Source organism: Nomascus leucogenys, chromosome 24, assembly GCF_006542625.1.
Source record: "Nomascus leucogenys isolate Asia chromosome 24, Asia_NLE_v1, whole genome shotgun sequence".
NCBI classification, from domain to species: domain Eukaryota; kingdom Metazoa; phylum Chordata; class Mammalia; order Primates; family Hylobatidae; genus Nomascus; species Nomascus leucogenys.
In genome coordinates, this window is record NC_044404.1 from 24302566 (window position 1) to 24324316 (window position 21751).

Genomic DNA, 21751 nt, shown 5'->3' on the forward strand with positions numbered 1-21751 from the left:
TCGTCTCTCTTGATCTTGTTGCCAACTCTCTCCTAAGTGGAGGAGAAGCCAGACGGGGAGACTGAGGAGGCCGCTCTGTGAAGGTTCTGGATGCTAGGAGCCAGAGACCTCAGTTCTAGGCCTGATGCCTTGAGGTACAAGCTGGGTGGCCTTAGGCAAGCCGGTGGCCCTCTCTATGGCTCAGTTTTTCCTCAAATGAGGACAGTCATAACTTCCCTCCCTACCTGACAGGGGTGTTGCAGGATCAGAGATGATGACAGATGTATGAGAAGCACATTGAAAAATATAACACTATGCAAATGTGAGGGATTATCAAATCTTGGATTTCCTCCTTAGTGGGCTGGCTTTCCTTAAAACAAGGTGGCATATGCAAAGCACCTGGCTCACACCTGGCACACAGTAGGCGGACAAGCTCTGGGAGCTGTCCCGGGCTGATGCCTTTGATCTTGCCTTGCCTTTGATCTGGAAGGTCCAAGGTCCTCCCAACTCATCTCCATTCTCCCTCTTCCCCTCCACCCCTCTTCTTAACCAACATTCATCACTCCCTTGGGTTCAGGCAGGTCAGAAGTCCTCTTGTTTCTTTTTCTTCTTAGCTCTCTTCACCTATCTAATGTTAACTGTTTGTTTTTGTGGTCATGTATGTCTTGCTGCCACTAAAATGCAACCTCCGTGTCAGCAGGGATGACCTTGTTATCTTTTTCTCCCAGGATAGATTCTGGCACATAGCAGTTACTTGATAAATATTTGTTGAAAATGAGGGATGGATGGTTACATGGATGGATGCCACCCAGGTTTTATTGCTTTTTAAATCTCTCCTACATCCCTTCTTGGAAAGTAGTGGTTTTTTCCTTCTTGGAAAAGTGCTAGCCATGGAGTTCCCAGGCCAGACCCTAGGAGTCCTGGCTTCACTCATCCAGTACCCTGCAACAGGTCACCTAACATCTCTATGTATATTTCCTGGTCCGTAAAGTAGGGATAATAACACATTATGTATGTTGGGAGGCTCTATGAGATAATGGAAGTTGGGCAAGGTGTTATTACACTATCTCTTTTGTTTCTTTTGAACAGAACCCCATTCACAGACAGGAGGCTTGTGGGGGGATGATAATTTCAGAACCTCAGGCAGAGTAGCCCCTTTACTCCCATTTGGAGGTTCTGGGATGATGATGGTGATGATGGCTTTTATTAACTGAGCGATTATTCTCTGGCAGGCTCTAGGCTAAACACATTTCTTACCTTAATGTACTTAATTCTCCGAACAACCCATAAGACGAACCCTACTCTAAAGTAACCACCCCTAGTGACTCTCCATTATCTTACTATGTTAATTTCCTTCACAGCACTTATTACTAACTAAAAATAACTAATTTACCTGCTTGTTTATGGTATGTCTTCCCCAATTAGATTGTAAGTTCCATGGGGGCAGAACCTTATCTGTCTCATTTTAGTTGATTCCCAGTGCCCAGAAGAGTCCCTGACTGGCACACTGGCACTTAGAAGACACTCAATAGACCCATTTAACAGATGAGGAAATAGAAGGGCTAAGTGCCTTACCCAAGGACAGGTAGTTAACAAATCCATACACTGTGACCCTGGTGCTGCCTCCTTCTATGGTGCTGCAGGTTCTGGTGTGCTGTGTCTGGTAGAGATCTGATGGCATGCTGTCCATGGTGGGTCTTCCCTCCTCCCTCATTGCCTTTTCACTTTCTGATAGTTTAGTTCAGTCTTGGACAGGGACACCAACAGAGAGTTTGTGGAGGCCCCAGGGAAGCTGACCTCTTAGGTTGGGAGTCCCCTGGTTTCCCTTCTTTCTTCTGGCTCTATCACCCATGAGTAGGACTCACTCCTTCTTAGAACTCTTTTAACATTGATCCAATATCAGCTCCTGGGACAACTATTTTCTCCCCCCTCTCTCACCTACTGGCTCCTCAATCCTCATTTGTAATATTTAAGAGAGTAGAGAGCCAAAAGTTGTTGGATTTTAGGATTCAACACACAAGTCAATACTAACCTTATCCATTAAGACTTTCTAGAAGCCAAATGCTTAGTTCTAGAACATGAGGTTATTGGTGCTAGGAGCAGGCATGGGAACCAGGACACTGGGACTCCCAGCCCCTGACCAGAAACTCTTCCAGTCATCATCTTGCCACCTTCCTCCTGCCTTGTGTGGGTGGGAAATTCCTTTCTGCCTTGCAGCAGAGAATTAGTTCAATGTATTTTGAGAAGGGAAATTTCCAGAATAGGAAAGGCATCTAGAAAAGAGACTAGCACAGGGGTTGACTGCTGTACTGTGTAGTCTGACAGCTCCAAGTTCAAGCTGAGCCTCCATCACTTACTGGCTGAGTGACCTTGAGCAGGTGATGTCACCTATTTGAGTCTCAATTTCCCCTTCTATAAAAGGAGATGATAATTCCTGTCTCTCAGGGCTGTTGTGTGGAGTAGATGAGATGACACACAAAAACAGATGGCACTATGTTTGCCAGTGGTAAGTGTTTAAAGTACAGAAGCTGCTGTTTATCAAGGAATCAGAGTTTGGGATCCCAACAGGATAGACTGGAGACCTTATAGGCCAGGAGACCCACCCAGGTGAATAGCAGACATTGTCTGTTCTTTTGTTTCGGTGTCACTTTATTGTTGTCTTCTAAAATTTATCTTTTTTAACGGGTAAGATAACTCACAGCATCAAAGCTGATAATGGTCAACCCCTAGAGTCAGCAGATTGGGGCACCAGGCCCAGACCTGCCACTGACTTGCAGAGTAACCATGTCTTCTACCACTTCGCAACCCCTTGATGTCTTGCCGCAAGCTGACCTGGAACACAGTGATGGCTTGCATGAATTACATACTTGTTTTGTGCCAGGCACAGTTTTAAGCATTTTTCTTATGCTGATGCATTATCCTCATGATGTTATGTGGTGGGTGCTTTTATTAGACTTGTTTACAAATGAGGAACAGTGCTAAGCACTGGTGGTCCCTGTTGACCCAGGGGGTGGGATCAATCAGGCATTTCCCTGCTTTTCCCATGCCTTGTTGGGAGTTTCCATTAGCTCAGGGCTGGGCAGACAGTGAGGGTGGCCACCCTGGACTTGCTCAGTAAATTCCTCTAAACCCCAGGCCCAGGAGGCAATGAGGAGGGGCCTCTTCTCACCTCTCCTTGAGGCCCCTTGATTTATAGCAACAGAAACTCAGGGTGTGCCTCCCGCTCTCCGCACCCCTAGAACAGGAAAGTTTCTGTCATTTCTCTTTCCTGCGTGACAGCTCCCCCTCCCTTCCTCTCAGAGCCCAACTCCTCACACCTTGGGGTCCGGTGGGATGGGAGACACTGTCCTGGATGAAGCTGCTGGGAGAGCTGCTGCCTCCTGTGTGCCGAGGTATGGCCTGGCCTGCTGTTCCCACTGCAGTCTGAGGATATGGGCCGAGTGGCCTGGCAGCAGGAGGGTACTTCGTGCACCTGATTACAGGGGTCTCTGCCCACCCACTAGTCTGCCACTGTGCCACAGTTTTACCACAAACACATTTTTCTGCTGTGATAAAGATTGCACCCCTGCATCAACGGAAAAGCAGTGTGGCTGAGTGGCAAGTGTGTGCCTTTGTGCTCAGTAAGGCTGAGTTGATATCCTGGTTGTCTCATGGACCAGCTGGATGATCTTGGACATTTTCTCATTCTCTGCAAGACTCAGGTTCCTTCATCTTAACAGACGAAGCAAATGATCCTTACCTTGTAGTGTCCTTGTAAGAAGCACGGCCTAATGAACAGAACATTCATATGCATTATAGTAAATGGCAGCTGGCATTGTTCTTAGGTCCCTAACATGGGAGATTCTGCCTGGCTCATGTAGAAAGGGAGGCACTGGGAAACCAGGAGACCAGCCAGTGCCCACTTCATCTCTGGGGCTCTCTCTTCATAGCCTGGACCACCCCGTCTTCATACACTCTTTGCTCTAAATTGAACACAACCAGAACTTTTCTGCTTCTATGCCTTTGTTTGTGGTTAAGAGCATGTGCAGTAACCAGTGATTCTTCAAAATGTGGTCCCCAGACTACCAGAATCAGCAGCACCAGGGAAATCGCTAGAAATGCACATTCTCAGCCACCCAGAGCCAGTGAATCAGACACTCCAGGGGTGGGGCCCAACAATCTGTGTGTTTTTAAATTAATTTTAAAATAATGGATATATAATAATTGCACATATTTATAGAGTACAGTGTGAGATTTCAATGCACCTTTACATTGTATAATGACCAAATCAGGATAATTGCCATATTTATCACATTAAATATTAAATATCATTTCTTTGGGATGATAACATTAAAAATCTACTCTTCTAGATATCCTGAAGTATACACTACATTGTTCTTTGCTGTAGTCACCCTGCTGTGAAAGCGATCTGTGTTTTAACAAGCCTTCCAAGTCATTCTCATGCAGCTAAAGTTTGAGAACATTATTCTGTACCATTGCATCACCCTGAAGGAGCTTGAATCCCCTCTGGGCCACTCACTCACTGGGACCTTGGACAACTCTCAACTTATCTGAGCTTTAGTTTCCTCCACTGTATAATAGGAATAATAATAGTATCTGCCTTGCAGGGTTGTTTCAAGTAACATGGTAATTTATGAAATGTGCTTAGTTAGTGCCTAATGCATGGTCAGTGTTCAGTAAAGAGTAGCTATTATTTTTCCATTCTCATTATTTTTCTGTTAGGTCCCTGCTCCTTCCCCACATTGCTGAGTGAAATAATCCCCAGTGCTGAGTTTCCCCAACTAAAATGTCTGCCTGCTCCAGAAAGCCTTTCCTGATCTCTTTCCTTTGAGCCCTTGTGGCTTGTCTCTTGAGTGAGATAATACCTTGTATTTGTCCAAGCTTCTCAGCACCAGTACCCGGGTCCTGCGTGCCTCTGTGTGCCCTGCAGCCTTCAACTCCAGCTCCTGGCTTCTGAGCAACTGCTCAAAACTCTACAATAAAATTGGTCTGAAATGTCATTTCCCAGACCAGGTTCTGCCTAAGGGCTTCCTCACCCCGGCTCTCTCTGTCACAGACCACGCTTTCTCCCAGACTTGAAATGATCTACAGCCTTCTGTGCCTTTCACAGTCTTGAGGACAACTTCTTCAGTAGAACTCATGATGGGTTATCTGGAAATTTTATTCTTATCACATTGCAGCTTGTCATTGGCATTTCCCATTCATTCCACGAATTCTCTTTGAATAAGTACCCACTATGAAAGTATTTCATTGAATCCACTCTGTAGTCTTGAAGATAAGGATGACGGCCTTCATGCTGTGCAACAGGGAACTAAGGCCCAGGTCAACAGCTTCTACATGGCAACATTTGGAATTGATCCAGCTCCAGAGTTTGTGTCCATTCTGCTGCCCCACACTGCCTAATGGTGGCAGAAGAGGCAGTTTCATGTTTTCAAAGCTAATAACTCTGAATTCCTGGGCGTTGGCCTGTGGCTGCCCATTCATGGAGCTTCCTCTGGGATAGCCTAAATTTGACCCTCCTTACTTGCATTCAGTTTCAGGTCTGTGCGGCTGCTAAAGAACGACCCAGTCAACTTGCAGAAATTCTCTTACACTAGCGAGGATGAGGCCTGGAAGACATACCTAGAAAACCCGTTGACAGCTGCCACAAAGGCCATGATGAGAGTCAATGGAGATGATGACAGCGTTGCGGCCTTGAGCTTCCTCTATGATTACTACATGGTACGTCTGCCCCCTCTGGACATGCCCCCTTTTGACTGAATGGGTGTCTTCACTTCAGGCCTCATGGCTCAGCAGCCCACCATGACCACCCCAGCCCCTCATCTCTGGGCCTTTGCACAATGCTGTTCCCTCTGCCTGGCACCCTCCCTTTCCCATGGCTAACCCCTACTCTCAGCTTTGGGTCTCAGCTTAAATGTCACTTCACTCATTCACTGGAGGGGAGGCTTTCTTGTCTGGGTGCCCTCAGCAACCACCATCGTCATCTTTGCTGCCATCAAGAATGCCTAGAAGCTTGCTGTTTACACATTTATTTCTTCCATCTTCTGCACGAGACTGAGCTCCTAGAGGATCATTACTGAGTCTTCAGCACACCATACAGCCTGCCACACAGTCCGTGACACATGCTGACCAAGTGGACAGTGCCTGACCCACTCCTTGCCTGGTCCAAGCACATTCTATGATAGCAACACTCTCATACGCCACCATCTTCTTTCTGCCCCTGTCCCTTGGATCTTACGTTTCCCTGTCATCCCAACCCACCTGGTACAGCCCCACCACCTGGAGCATACCTCCTGCTTTTTAACCCATTCCCTTCCTTCGGGGCCCTTCCCAAGGCCCACTTCTCTTAGAAGCCATCTGCCACCTCATCTCCCTCTCCCGAGGGTCTTAGTGTCTTTCCTACTCCAGCTGCCATTATGTCTTTTACTGTTCTCTAACAACTTCCAGGGTCTTGGCCTTGTTTCTGGGAGGCTGTCAGCTCCTGAGAATAGGAATTAGGCCCTCCCATATCTGTTAAGTAGGGGTTGGACCAGTCAGGAATCACGAGGGTATAACACATGGCACAACCCCCCTCCCACCTCCAGTCCATGTGCCAGACATTGCTAATGGATTGTAGCCTGCGTTCTCATGAAAGGTACAGGAGGCTGCAGAATCTTTGTCAATGTAGTAATCCAGGTGGGCCCTACCCATCTGTCTGAATTGTCACAAGACAGCAAACTGACTTGCTGTCCCTGGGCTGGGTAACTGCTCCAGGAAACTTTCCTAGATTGGGGGATGGCGGCACACAGCTAGCCAATTATTGAGAAACTTGAAGATTTAAAGCTACCTTGTACATAAGACCTCAAACTTACTAGCCCAAGAAGTATTTTATCCACTCTACCTCAAGAATAAAGGCAAATTCTTTGTGTGAACTCAGAGGCCAAGTGGGTTCCAGATAGGAGAAGGCCCAAAACTATCCCCTGGCTTTGGTTCTCCTTCTGGAGTGGTCTGGTTACCCTACCTCCCTCTTCCCCAGCACACTGGTAGCATCCAGAGAGTGTTTGGCCCAGGTCGATGGAAGAGGAGTTTGAATGGCTGCCTCGGCTTGGGGCCATGGTGGGAGCCAGAATTCTAGATCTAGGTTCAAACGGCAGCCTGGGATTTATAGGTTGAGAATGGACCATAAAATACAATCCAACTCCTTGTCCCCTTGGCAAGAAGCCATTCCAGGGCCAGGATGGCAGAAGAGAGGCTCTGAAGGTGACACTGATAATACTGGTTTTAGCGAAGTACAGTGTCTCAGTGAGATACACCTGCCCTGGCCTCCCCATTCCAGAGCACCCTGGATTCGGAACAGCCCCCTGGACAGTGATGACATGGTCTGATGGTGTGGAAGGAGCACCAAGTCGGGAATTTGAGACCTAGTCCTGCCACAAATGTGGCTTTGGGTAATATAGCGCTAAAGGCAACTGCTTACCATTTCTTCTTGAATGTCCACCACTGTGTCAGGCACCTTCCTTCATACTCTCATGGGGTGTGATTAAGAGTACGGGCTTTGGCCGGGCGCGGTGGCTCAAGCCTATAATCCCAGCACTTTGGGAGGCCGAGGCGGGCGGATCACGAGGTCAGGAGATCGAGACCATCCTGGCTAACACGGTGAAACCCCGTCTCTACTAAAAATACAAAAAATTAGCTGGGCGTGGTGGTGGGCGCCTGTAGTCCCAGCTACTCGGGGGGCTGAGGCAGGAGAATGGCGTGAACCCGGGAGGTGGAGCTTGCAGTGAGCCGAGATCACGCCACTGCACTCCAGCCTGGGGGACAGAGAAAGACTCCGTCTCAAAAAAAAAAAAAAAAAAAAAAAAAGAGTATGGGCTTTGGAGGCTATGCTGGGTTGGGGTCCTGGTTCTAGCTATATCAGCCTTAGAGACAAATGAATTAGAATGTTCTAAGACATAACAATATTATAATTATACTCGTGAAAGGTCACGTTTATATAGTGCTCTCCATGTGATAGGTGCTATTCTGAGTGTTCAAAGTGACCTCTGAGGTTGGTATTATATTATAATCTCTGTACAGATGAGGATATGAGGAACGGAGAGGTTAAGGGACTTGTGTAAGGTCAAACAGCTAGTATGTGGTAGGTCTAGGAACTGAACCCAAGAAATCTGGATTCAGAGTCTATGCTCGTAAGTACTAAGACAATAGAATCTCTCTGGGCCCCCATTTCCTCATCCATATGATACTAGTAGACATCTCAGAGTGATTGTGAGGATTAAGAGATGAGAAGGCACTTAGTGCAAGGCCCATACGAAGTACTCTATTAAAAAAGCATTTTTTATTGACAAATATTCATAATCCCTTTTAAGTAGGTATTATAACCACTCACTTGACATATGAAGAAACTGAGTCTCAGAGAGGCGTAGTCATTTATCCAAAGTCACAGTGCACTTTCAGGTGGCATTTCTAGGACTTATGCCAGGCCTGCCTGACTCCAAATTTCATGCTCCTTAACTATCAAGCTTGAGGTTCTTCTTCCCACTCCCTGACTTGGGGCTCAGACTAATCATAGCTAGAGCTCCAGCCAGTGGGAAGGACTGGAGGGTTTTCTAGCGAGCAAGTGTATTAGTCTGTTCTCACGCTGCTAATAAAGACATACCTGGGACTGGGTAATTTTTAAAGGAAAGAGGTTTAATTGACTCACAGTTCAGCATGGCCAGGGAGGCCTCAGGAAACTTACAATCATGGAGGAAGGGGAAGCAAACACATCCTTCTTCATGTGGCGGCAGCGAGGAAAAGTCCCGAGCGAAAGGGAGAAAGCCTTCTTATAAAATCAGCAGATACGACGAGAACTCACTATCACGAGAACAGCAGCATGGGAGTAACTGCCCCCATCATTCAATTACCTCCCACTCCCATGGGATTATGGGAACGCCAATTCAAGATGAGAGTTGGGTGGGGACACAGCTGAACCATATCACCAATTACTCCCCTGCCTGGCCAAAGCTGCAGAAGGGGGTTGAGGCTCCTACCAGCAGAAGCTTAGCCATGCATAAATCCTTCCTGTCTCTCCTCTCAGGGTCCCAAGGAGAAGCGGATATTGTCCTCCAGCACTGGGGGCAGGAATGACCAAGGAAAGAGGTGAGGCTTGCCAACACCCTCTGCCTCTTTGCCCTTCCCCACCTCCACCGGGGGCCTCTTCCACACAGGTTTGACTTATCCATTAGGCACAGGAGGCACGGTGCTGAGGGCCCACAACACATTTTGGGATCCATGATACTGTTTTCATTTCTTTTAAAATTAAAAGAAAAAAAATCAATATAATCCAGCTTGGATTATATTTGTCTTTATACCAATGTACTTACTAAAGATATTTTTAAATATTTTGGAAGGCGCCAGTGAAGGCAGAGCCTAGGGCTCTTGAAAGTCCTAATGAAACTCAGCTTGAAAACACACACACACACACACACACACACACACACACACACACACACACACGCACCCCAGATGCCTATAGGCCATGTGGGCTGGAGTTTACTGAAAACAAACTTCAAAGCCTTAGTAGTAGAAAAGCCCTGGGGGCAGCTTTTCTTTCTCAGCTTCAAAACCCTCTCCCCTGCAGCCCCACAGCCTCTGGGGAAGGGAGACCTGTGTTGGGGGAGGGTGACCTGTGTTGGGGGAGGGACATCTGGGTTCCCATACTTCTTCCCCTGGCATTAGTGCCCCAGGGCATTGACGTTCCTTTCCTTTAGAAAGCTGCCCAGGCCATGCTTAAGACTAGATAGGCACTGGAAAGACCTTGCCCCTCTTTCTCCACTTTCTCCTTCCTGGCCAATCAGGTGACTTCTCACAAATGACCCTGTAGGGCCTCTGCTGGGAAGCCTTTTGAAAAACTCAAACAGGCATTGCAGCTCATCTCATAACCCAGCCTGGGCCTGCAGCTGGCTCAGGGCCAGTCCCCTCCACTGCCAGGAACAGTGGGTTTGGGTACATGGGGACCTTTCTCAAAACTAATTTTTTTTTTTTTTTTTTTTGAGACGGAATCTTGCTCTGTCACCCAGGCTGGAGTGCAGTGGCGCGGTCTTGGCTCTGCAAGCTCCGCCTCCCGGGTTCACGTCATTCTCCTGCCTCAGCCTCCCGAGCAGCTGGGACTACAGGCACCCGCCACCTCGCCCGCCTAATATTTTGTATTTTTAGTAGAGACGGGGTTTCACCATATTAGCCAGGATGGTCTTGATCTCCTGACCTCGTGATCTGCCCGCCTTGGCCTCCCTAAGAGCTGGGATTACAGGCGTGAGCCACCGTGCCCTGCCACTCAAAACTAATTTTTAAAAATATCACTAGGTCTTCTGATTACAAAAGCAACACCAGTCTCTTGTAAAAGATTCAAACTCTTCAGAAATGTATAAAGTAAAAAAAAATTCCTATAATCCTGTACCCCTCTCCCGCTTAACAGTTTGGGGTACATCCTTCCAGACCTTTTTCTAAACATTTGTTAACTGTACTCACAGATACATGTTTCTCCCACCCTCCCCACTTTGTACACACCCCACTAGGGTTGACGTAATACAGTTGTTTTGAAGTAGGGATGTTTTGACACTGAGACATTTGACTTTTGCTAAAAATAAATGATTAAACTTTCAGGGTTTTTTTTTTTTTTAATAAGTACTGTAGTGGATAAACCAGATGTTGCTCCCTTAACCCTGAGCCTGTACTTGGTTCCATTCTCAGCACCTCCCTGCTCATCCGTGTGGCCAGTTGGGCTGCTACAGTGTCTTATTTTGTGCATGTTGGATGGGCCTAAACTTTACACTGGATCAAAGGCCAGCATGTCAGTTGCCTTCCACTCTAGCCAAAGACCCCCTCTACCCCCAGAGAGAAGTACACTCAGCCCCTTTTCTTTCTCCCCAGGTACTACCATGGCATGGAATATGAGACGGACCTCACCCCCCTTGAAAGCCCCACACACCTCATGAAATTCCTGACAGAGAACGTGTCTGGAACCCCAGAGTACCCAGATTTGCTCAAGAAGAATAACCTGATGAGCTTGGAGGGGGCCTTGCCCACCCCTGGCAAGGCAGCTCCCCTCCCTGCAGGCCCCAGCAAGCTGGAGGCCAGCTCTGTGGACAGCTACCTGTTGCCCACCAGTGATATGTATGATAATGGCTCCCTCAATTCCTTGTTTGAGAGCATTCATGGGGTGCCGCCCACACAGCGCTGGCAGCCAGACAGCACCTTCAAAGAAGACCCACAGGAGGTGAGGGCCCATCCCCGCTCCCATATAGCATGGATATGTGTGTGCATGTACAGAAGGAGAGAAGATAGTGAACAGATCAGGGCTTTGGAATCCATGGGGGAAAGCATCCTAGAGCTTAGACGGGATTGCCATGTACTATTGTCCAAGTTGTACACTGTGTAATGCACAGCCCTGGGCTGAGGCTTCCCAGAGTGAATGTGATCATTTATTCTCTTGGGGCTGTGTTTCTCTGCAGTCGATGCTCTTCCCAGATATCCTGAAAACCTCCCCGGAACCCCCATGTCCAGAGGACTACCCCAGCCTCAAAAGGTAACTTGGTCTCCCTGGACCCTCAGACACCTGGGCAGTGGGCAGGAGGCTGCAGACAGAGCCCCACACTGTCCCCAGAGCATAGCAGGCACAATCAATTAATGAGAAGTGGGGGATGAAGGCAGATAGATAGAGGGAGACAGAATGATTCCCACATCCTGTCCCTGGGCTGTGATAGGGAGCTCAGAACTTGCACCTTATCAGAAAACTGAGGTTCTTTTATCCTTAGTTTTCCCTGGTTTCATCACCCCTCAGGGTTCTCTCTAATTTTCACTGGGCCCTCATTATTCAGCAGGACTGTGGCTCAACAAAGCCATTAAATAGAACCCCCAAATTGAGGAAACTGGATCCCAAGGAAGTAAAGTTATTTTCCAAGGTCAAACAGCAAGTCTGTAACATAGCCTCAGGCTTCCTGCCCCACTGCCCTCTAGGAGACTTCCTGCCTGGGAGCCCAGCCTCACTGTCCTCTCCCTCCTCCCTGCAGTGACTTTGAATACACCCTGGGCTCCCCCAAAGCCATCCACATCAAGTCAGGCGAGTCACCCATGGCCTACCTCAACAAAGGCCAGTTCTACCCCGTCACCCTGCGGACCCCAGCAGGTGGCAAAGGCCTTGCCTTGTCCTCCAACAAAGTCAAGGTGCGTTGGCCTGGAGCAGCTTCGGAAGGGGCGGAATGGGGCAAGACATACCTCCTCCTTGGGCTAGCCACGGACCCTGGGGAAAGGCTGTTTGATAATAGCCCATTGCCACAGGGTTGGGGAAACTGAGGCAAAAGGGCAGGCCACTGGACCCAGGCTCTAGGAAGAGGCCGGGAGTGACCGTGACCAACTGTGCTTGCAGAGTGTGGTGATGGTTGTCTTCGGCAATGAGAAGGTCCCAGTAGAGCAGCTGCGCTTCTGGAAGCACTGGCATTCCCGGCAACCCACTGCCAAGCAGCGGGTCATTGACGTGGGTGAGAGCCTTCTCAAGCCTCCATTCCAGCTCCTCTCTCTCTCCCCACCCCCGCACCAATCAAGCCTTTTTCTTGCTTACCCCTGTTTCCCTACCCGGCTCTGACCTCTGTCTCCAGGTCAAACACTGTGGGATTTGCAAGGATTTGCATCTGTTGACTAGAAGCTGTGGCGTCTTTTCTGTATTGCTTTGGGATAAACAGGGCCCTGGGGACCCTAGCAGTGTGAGATAAATAGGCCCCTGAGATGCTGGCCTGTTTGTCTCCATCAGGAGGCTGATGAAGACACAAATGCACAAGATAAGGTACAGGCGGCAGGTTCGGAAGGCCTGAGGCACAGCACAGGACTTTCAGCTTTTAGGAGCTGGGAGGAGGAAAGGCTCTCTGTGGGTGCCACCTGGTCCCCATCCTTAGCCCTGAAACAAGTGGGAGGCACAGCCCGCCCTCCTCAACTCTTCAGCTTCTGGCTCCCTTACTCCCTTCCTGGCTATGTGACCTATGTCACCTCACCTTCCTGAGCCTCAGTTTGTTCAACTCTCAAATGGGCTGAGGCCAGCTGCCTTGCCTGCTTGCAGTGCTGATTTCAGCTTTGGAGCTATGTGCCCTGGGGAACACGATACACATAGGGAACTGTTTAATGACTTGTCCGCGAGGCTGGATAGCAGAGTAGTGAGGAGCATGGGTTCAGGAGCCAGACGGATCTGAGCTCCAGCCCCTACTCTGCCTTTTATTAGCCGAGTGACCTTAGCCAAGTAACCAAACCTCTCTGAGCTTCGTTTTCCTGATATATAAACTGAATACTCAAAGCATAGTTGTGAGGATGAACTGAGGGCTTAGCATATTGTAAGTGTTGAAGAAATGGTACTTGCTAGTCCTACTACTTTTGCTATTGCTCTTACTCCCCCTATTACTGTTGTTATTACCGTACTGCTGCTGCTGCTTCATCTGGGAGAAGTCCCAAATCACAGCCCTGGTGAAAAGTATAACCTCCACCCCCAACATGACGAGCCTATTTGGCAAAGCTTGGGATTCCCTCTGGGGCTTTGGGCAGATCTGCTTCTCAGGCTGGACCTGTTTTCCCATCTGTAATCCAGGGCACAGGAATCCCTTTTCCTCCCTGGATTGAAGTGTGGTTCTTGGGGGAGAGAATGCATGCCCCTGCCAAGAGTGAGGCCCAGTTTTTTGTTTTTGTTTTTTTTTTTTTTTTTGAGACGGAGTCTCGCTCTGTAGCCCAGGCTAGAGTGCAGTGGCGCGATCTCGGCTCACTGCAACCTCCGCCTCCCAGGTTTACTTATGCCATTCTCCTGCCTCAGCCTCCCGAGTAGCTGAGACTACAGGCACCTGCCACCATGCCTGGCTAATTTTTTGTATTTTTAGTAGAAACAGGTTTCACCGTGTTAGCCAGGATGGTCTCCATCTCCTGACCTTGTGATCCGCCCGCCTCGGCATCCCAAAGTGCTGGGATTACAGGCGTGAGCCACCGCGCCCAGCCGAGTGAGGGCCGGTTTTTAATGCCTCCCTCCTCAAGTGGCCCCAGATCCCTTCCTTCCTGATTCTCCTTCTGGTCTCCTGTGGTTTCAGCTGACTGCAAAGAAAACTTCAACACTGTGGAGCACATTGAGGAGGTGGCCTATAATGCGCTGTCCTTTGTGTGGAACGTGAATGAAGAGGCCAAGGTCAGTGCTGAGGGCAGTGGCTGGGATGGGACTGGGCTGCCCGGAAGTCCCTATTCTGGGGTAGAGGCTTTCTTGCACCTAGGATAGTGGCATTTGCTCCGATGAGGACACCCATGGAGGAGGCAGGATGCAGTGTGGTGTGGAAGCTTGGGCTTTGGGGCCAGGCAGGCTGGCTCCGCATCCCACCCTTCCACCTATTGGTCCAAAGTGTGACTTTGGACCAGTGCCTTAGTCCCTCTGAGCCTCAGTTGTTTTGACTATAAAATAGGAGTGGCATCATAGCACCAACTGGTAGGTTGTAGTGAGGAGCAGGTGAGATAAGTAAAAGGTAGAGCACACACCTGGCCCAAAAGTGGCAACTGTTGATATTACTCCAGTCCGCCCATTTACTAGATGGGAAAACTGAGCCTTTTGCATGGTCACACAGCAAGCCACTGGGGGCACCCAGGTTTCCTGACTTCTTGGCCAGCACAGAATGTCACATGCAGGAGAAATGCGAAGGAGTCTGGTGAATGAGGGCTCAAATCCCAGTTATCTCACTTCTCTGAGCCTGTAAAAATGAGAACAGTAACCTGCCTGCTAGGATCGGAGTGCAGATCCCACAAGACGATGCATGTCTACAAACCAGAGAGGCCTGAGAGATGGAGCCTCTGGTGACGTTTTCATGCCAGTAGTTAAGCCGTTAAGATTCTTCCAGCCTTAGTGCTTGAGCCCAGCCGTGGGCTTGTCGTGTGCTCATGGGCCTCGCTGTGTCTTGGTTTGCTGTTTAGAGAACCGGCATGGTGGAGAGGCACTAGTGTGGGAGTCGGGAGCTGAGCACCTTCGGCCTGTCCCTTCCCCTCCCTGGACCAGGCTTACCTCACTCAGCAGGGTCAGGTCCAGCTCATCTCAGGGGCATTTCTGGCCTGGAGAGGCTGGGGAGCTAACCCCTGCCTCCCCACCTGCCTCCAGGGATGGCCAGGCTGCCTGGAGAAGATGGATGTGTAGGAGCTCATAAGACACAAAGGGAGCACAAAGGCAGGGATTATTATTATTCAGACAGGCACCGGGCTGGAGGAGGAGCTGGGGCCTCGGGTTCAGGGAGTGGGGAGTTTCGTGGGAAGGGAGAGATGGGTTTCGGTGGGGATTTTCTCACAGCCTCTTAAGCCCCCAGGCTTGGGTCTTTCTCAGGTGCGAGCTGGGCGGGGGCTGCATGAGGGCAGAGCTGGCTGAGGGGGAGGTATGTCTGGCATATGCCTGGGGGCCTGCTCCGAACAGCCAGGGAAAGAAGGGGGTCTGCTCAGACACACACCCCCACATCCTGTTTGGGTCAGGGTCATTTCCAAAGGAAATGTTCCAAAGACCAGGGGCCAGCCTGCTGTGGGGGGACCGGGGTTCCCACGGAGCCCCAGAGAAGGACAATCACCAGGTGACCTTGCCAGGGTTTGCCCAGCTGAGACTGACCCCAGGCGACCATTAGTTGGGCGTAGGCTTTGGGATGAGACTTCCAGCTGTCCCTCATGGCAACGGTTACAACATATCAAGCCTACACCCCCCACAGCCACACAAGATAGGTTTCATTATCCTCATTCTGCAGACAAGGAAACCGAGGCTCAGTGAGGGGAAAGGATTTGTCCGAAGCCATACATGGCTAGTGAGCGGCAAAGCCCAGCTTCCCGCGGCAGGTGTGGGCGGCCCCACCTCCAGGCTCACTTTGTTATGCCCCATGTCTGACTCCCTAGGGGAACGGCAACAATTATAGCCCTGCTCAAAGCGTCTATTTCCCTGGCTGTAAGATGGGGTGACTAGGACGCTCCCTTGCTGTATGTGGGGTGGGATCAAATCAGCTGAAAGAACCTCTCACTAGAGGGTCCTGCTACGGCTGGAGTGGGTGGTTGGGGTGGAGAGGGGCTGTGTCTCTGGGCCAGCAGGAAAGTGGTCTCCTTGTGCTGGGGACAGGGGAGTCAGCCCTTTTCCACCTCCTTGTCCTGAGTTGCAGAAAAATGAGGCTCTGGATCTTAAGCTCCTATAGGACTCTTGACATCCCCCCCAGTCTCCACCTCTTGGGCTGCCCTTGGCAGTCTAGCGGAAACTGTACCAACAGCGGCGAAGAGCCTGGGCTGTGAGTCTGGGTTCAAACCCCTGCTGCACCACACACTGCCCGTGTCACCTCGGGAAAGTTGCCTCACCTCCCTGAGCATCAGCTTCCCTATCTGTGAAAGAGGAGTGCTGATGTTTGCCTTCTAGGGGCCCAGTGAGGCTTGAGCATGAGCAGCGGGCACACAGAAGGCTAGAAATACAGGTTCACTGTGGGACGGTGGGGCTGGCCACCTGGGCAGGCCACTTACCCAGCGGCCCCCTCTGTCTCCAGGTGTTCATCGGCGTAAACTGTCTGAGCACAGACTTTTCCTCACAAAAGGGGGTGAAGGGTGTCCCCCTGAACCTGCAGATTGACACCTATGACTGTGGCTTGGGCACTGAGCGCCTGGTACACCGCGCTGTCTGCCAGATCAAGATCTTCTGTGACAAGGTGGCTGGACTGGGCAGACCCTATACTGGGTCCCGGGGAGGTAGAAGGGCCAAGCCCTGACCCGTGCACCCTCCTAGCCTCTCTGGGTTGTCTGTCTCTCTCTGTTTTTCTGTCCCTTCTCCTCCTTCCTCTCTCCTCCTCCACCCCCACTCCTCTATCTCTCTGTCTCTCTGAGTTTCTTCTTTTCTGTCTTCTGTCTGTCTGCCTCTCTCATGGCCTGTACTGACCTCAGGCAAACAGGGCCAGGCCCCACTGGCCAGGCTGGGCCAGGTAAGTGCTGGTACCTTCCCATTTCCTGGTCTTGTTCTGGAAAAAAGAAGGACCAGAAGCCTGGCCCATATTTAAGATGCAAAGCAGCAGTTGTGAAAGTAGCTAGCCCCTCCCAGGCCCTTGGTGACCCCCTCTCCTTCTCGCCTGCAGGGAGCTGAGAGGAAGATGCGTGATGACGAGCGGAAGCAGTTCCGGAGGAAGGTCAAGTGCCCTGACTCCAGCAACAGTGGTCAGTGGGGATCCAAGGCCTGGGTGGGCTGGGCTGGTGTGAAGGGAAGAAGGAGACTAGAGGTGGGAGGGACCTGAGTGGAGGGACCTCGGGGCACATGGGCTTCCTTCTCCCATCAGGCGTCAAGGGCTGCCTGCTGTCAGGCTTCAGGGGCAATGAGACGACCTACCTTCGGCCAGAGACCGACCTGGAGACGCCACCTGTGCTGTTCATCCCCAGTGTGCACTTCTCCAGCCTGCAGCGCTCTGGAGGGGTGAGGCCAGGGCTGGGGTCTCCGGGAGGAGCCAAGAGAGGGTCCTGGCTCCTGGGTGGGGCCTGCCTAAGCACAGACCAGTGGGGAGCAGCCTGCCACTCAGCCAGTTTCAAGACCTTTATTGAATCACAGGGGTTTAAACATGTATACATGGTCCTATAGCTTCAGTGACCTATTGTATTGAAGAGAAGAATGTTATGAAAAAACAGATTTCGTAACCATTAAAACGTTCATGCTTAGGGCACACAAAGAGGAGGCTTCTGATATCTGACTCCGAATTTGATTGTGGCCCCATGGAATTCTCACAGCAGCACTCGGTGCTCACTGTGTGCCAGGTGCGGCCCTGGGCACTTCCCAGGCATCACCGTCCTTACCCTTCTCTATAGCCCTGGGAAGTCAATAATAATGTCTCCCTGGATCTGTGGGGTAGAAATGGAGGCACAGAGAAGTTAAGAAACCTCCTGAGATTGCACAGCTAGTAAGTGGCAGAGCCAGGATCTGGACTGAGGCACCTGTTCAGAATCCACACCTTTCCCCACTAGCTGCTCCGCCTCTCAAGCAGCTGGGACTGAGCGCCTGGCAGCCAGGAGTGGGTTGGGCTCCCTGTTACAGCTGTCCTCCAAGAGACTGCACCTACCCCTTTATCGAGGCACGGTCCCACAACAATTCAATGGCAGGGTCAAGACCCCACAGCCTGTCTCCTAGTGCGCTTCCATACTGGAGAGTCTGAGCACTTCCTTCCTTTAAGGGTACAGCTGTGCACCGTTTCTTCAGGAATATTTACACAAATGGACCTCGGTGTACAAGGCATGTTTAGTGTATTGACTTAGGACAATGAGGTGTAGACAGTGGCGCTGAGAAGAGCGGCCAGTGCTGACAGAGCTTGGCACAGGCACAGAGCACTGTCTGTGTCCCTCTCTCTGCCACCTTGGGAGCAGCACTGTGGCCCCGCAGCACAGGCGGCTATGTGAACCTGTTCTCTCTTGGCTCTCTTCACTCTCACCAACTAGAGGCCCTCAGTAAGGAGATGACCACTCAGGGTGAAGGCCCCTGTGGCTAGGTTGACAGTCAACCTGTGGGGGTTGAGGGCGGGCCAGTCTCCGCACCTGAGCCTGGGAGAGGGGGAGCCCAGGGCAATAGCCAACAGAGAGCCTGAGTTTGAACCCCAACACTGCCTCCTGCCACGCATGCCATCTCGACAGGCTCTCTGCTCTCTCCAGGCCTCGGCTTCTTACCTCACAAGACTGGGTGATGCCTGCCCCAGACTGTACAGTGCCAGGCACACTGTAGGGTCCAAGAAGAGGGCCTCTGGCCAGGCTTAGTGGCACACGCCTGTAATCCCAGCTACTTGGGAGGCTGAGGCCGCAGGATTGCTTCAGCCCAGGAGGTCGAGGCTGCAGTGAGCTGTGATGGTGGGACTGCACTTCAGCCTGGGGGACTCTTCCCTGCCAGCCAAAAAAAAAAAAAAAAAAAAAAAGCCTCTTCCCCTTGCTCCCTTGGCCCTCAGCTCCAACTGCCTAGTTACTGGCCGCAGGACCATCTGCCATTCCCAGCCCTTCCGGGCATGCAGGGGCCCAGGTGGGGCTCAGTGCGACTCTGCTCTGACAACATGGCTTTAGCACCTCCTGTGTGTTCATTGAGTCCCTGACCCCATCCAGCTCAGGCTGGGTGATTCCTTTCCACTCAACATCTCAGGTCACTTAAGGGCACTTGTCTGAGCAGAATGGGCTAGAAAGACATTGTAACAGTATTCTCCCCACCTCCCACCAAAACTATTCCTCCCAGAGAGCCTCCAGCAGCCGGCGCCCCTCTCAATTTCCTGCGTGTGATGGAAAATGTCTTTTTTGCTTCATTGCAGGCCGCCCCCTCGGCAGGACCCAGCAGCTCCAACAGGTATAGAGAGCAGCAACCACACGCCTCCCTCCACACCTGTGCCCCCTCCACACCTGTGCCCCCTCCACACCTGTGCCCCCTCCACACCTGTGCCCCCGCCACACCTGTGCCCCCGCCACACCTGTGCCCCCTCCACACCTGTGCCCCTGCCACACCTGTGCCCCCTCCACACCTGTGCCCCCTCCACACCTGTGCCCCCTCCACACCTGTGCGCCCGCCACACCTGTGATCCCTCCACACCTGTGATCCCTCCACACCTGTGCCCCCTCCACACCTGTGCCCCCTCCACACCTGTGCCCCCTCCACACCTGTGCCCCCGCCACACCTGTGCCCCCACACCTGTGCCCCCGCCACACCTGTGCCCCCTCCACACCTGTGACCCCTCCACACCTGTGCCCCCTCACCTGTGCCCCCCCACCTGTGCCCCTCCACACCTGTGCCCCTCCACACCTGTGATCCCTCCACACCTGTGCCCCCTCCACACCTGTGCCCCCTCCACACCTGTGATCCCTCCACACCTGTGATCCCTCCACACCTGTGATCCCTCCACACCTGTGCCCCCTCCACACCTGTGATCCCTCCACACCTGTGCCCCCTCCACACCTGTGATCCCTCCACACCTGTGACCCCTCCACACCTGTGACCCCTCCACACCTGTGCCCCCTCCACACCTGTGATCCCTCCACACCTGTGCCCCCTCCACACCTGTGCCCTATGTACCATGCCCACTGTACCATGCCCATTGCCCCCAGCCTGCTTTTCTCCCTGTTCCTTGCAAGCTAGGGCATGGGGCCAGAGGAGGAAGCCACCAGCTTCTGTCCCCAGCCCCCAAGCTAGATCCACGCTCCTTTCTCACTGAAACTGCCTGGGTTTTTATGGGTTTGTTTTATGTGAAAAATTGGCGAATCTCTGGCGAGACACCTGCTTGTAAAAAGAGAAAGGAAAAGAGTCTGTGGTGGTGCAGATTCAGAGAGAAGAGGGAAGCTGTGCTAGAGGCTTAGGGGATGAAAACCCTCCATCTCCTTCCCCAACACACACCCACTGGGGGGCCTAGCTGGGGCCGGCACCCCTTGACACTTTGGCCTAGGAAGGGCCTTCGTGTCCTTCCCTCTGTCAGCCACAGCCTTAGTGCCCTGAGCAGTCCCTTCACCTCTCTGAGCCTCAGCCTACACATTTGTCAGATGAGGAAAACAGCCTCGAGAGGGTGAGGAGGGTGGTGTGGATATGGAATCTTCGTAAGTGGGAAAGCACTTTATGAAGATCATTTGCTGTTATGATCAGTTTCTTCCCTATGAACAAATGTACTTTTCACATGGTGCTTTCACCCCAAATTATGTCACTTGTCACCTCACAATAGCCTCAGAGTTAGGCAAGCAGGGTTACTGCCCCACTTTATGGATGAGGAAACTGAGGCTCAGAGAAGTGAAGTGCCTTATAGTCACACAGCTGTTAAAGTCACAGCAGCAGGACTGGAACCCAAGCCTGTCTTACTCCAAAGCCCACAGTCCTTCCACCCCCCACTGCCTCACATCTGACCTGACTTCTTTTAAAAACGAACGATGATGATGACGATGAGTCCACATTTATTGAGGCCCTCCTGTGAGTCACAGTGTACTAAGCGCAGTGAGCATGGTCTCCTGTGGCCTCACACCACTCTATGAAGTATTGCTGTCATTGCTTTCTCATCATCCCATTTTATACATGGGGTCACTGATGGGCTAAGGGGGTCACTGATGGGCTAAGGGACTCGCCCAGGTCACACAGCTAGTGCGTGGCAGGGCTGGGATTCCAACCCAGGCAGTCCAACTCCAGACCTGCTGCTTTACCCCCACTGTCCCTCTGCTTTGCGTCCACCCTTGTGTTTTCTTCCCCATTTCTAGGACCCCTGGAGGCCCAGCAGGGTCCTTCAGCCTCTAGGGGTCCCCGAGTTCCTCACGAGCTCCCCCACTGCCATCCCCACAGGCTGCCTCTGAAGCGCACCTGCTCACCCTTCGTTGAGGAGTTTGAGCCTCTGCCCTCCAAGCAGGCCAAGGAAGACGACCTTCAGAGAGGTGACCTCCCGCCCTCCTCATTTACTCACCGAGCCCACCCCAGCTCCCACCTCCCTCATGGGCTTTCCCAAAGCCTCCGTGGGGGGGCACGAGGCGCTGCCTTACCCCTTGGAGCTAGGTTTAGGTCAAGACTGGGGGGCGGGGGTAAGGAGGGCACCTCAGGCCACTTGGAGAGACCACCACAGGACTGGTGGCTTCTGTCTCCTGACCTGGTGTGGATGTGGGCATCTTGGGCAGCTGGCATAGTCAACAGGCTCGTTACTCTGGGCAAGTCCCCTTCTCCCACTTTTTCTAATGGGGAGTGGGAGAAGGGTGGGGTTTTGATGTCTGGCTTTCTTGCTTTGACCCTCTAAATCTGTGACTTCCTCGGGGTGGGGAACAAGCCCAAACCTCTGGGGGC

General features: G+C 51.6%; 1 protein-coding gene across 3 annotated transcripts in view; it reads left to right on the top strand.

Moving 5' to 3' along the window:
- GRHL3 (grainyhead like transcription factor 3) overlaps window positions 1-21751 on the top strand; it is a 36472-nt gene that overhangs the window by 6473 nt on the left and 8248 nt on the right. For all 3 annotated transcript variants that reach the window (XM_030805137.1, XM_030805138.1, XM_030805136.1), the window contains exons 2-13: window positions 5514-5700; window positions 9035-9096; window positions 10867-11212; window positions 11448-11521; window positions 12006-12159; window positions 12362-12473; window positions 14052-14146; window positions 16497-16655; window positions 17076-17154; window positions 17274-17407; window positions 19266-19300; window positions 21263-21351. In XM_030805137.1, the coding sequence (XP_030660997.1) occupies window positions 5514-5700; window positions 9035-9096; window positions 10867-11212; window positions 11448-11521; window positions 12006-12159; window positions 12362-12473; window positions 14052-14146; window positions 16497-16655; window positions 17076-17154; window positions 17274-17407; window positions 19266-19300; window positions 21263-21351 (1526 nt within the window). The remainder of the gene's footprint in view (window positions 1-5513; window positions 5701-9034; window positions 9097-10866; window positions 11213-11447; window positions 11522-12005; window positions 12160-12361; window positions 12474-14051; window positions 14147-16496; window positions 16656-17075; window positions 17155-17273; window positions 17408-19265; window positions 19301-21262; window positions 21352-21751) is intronic.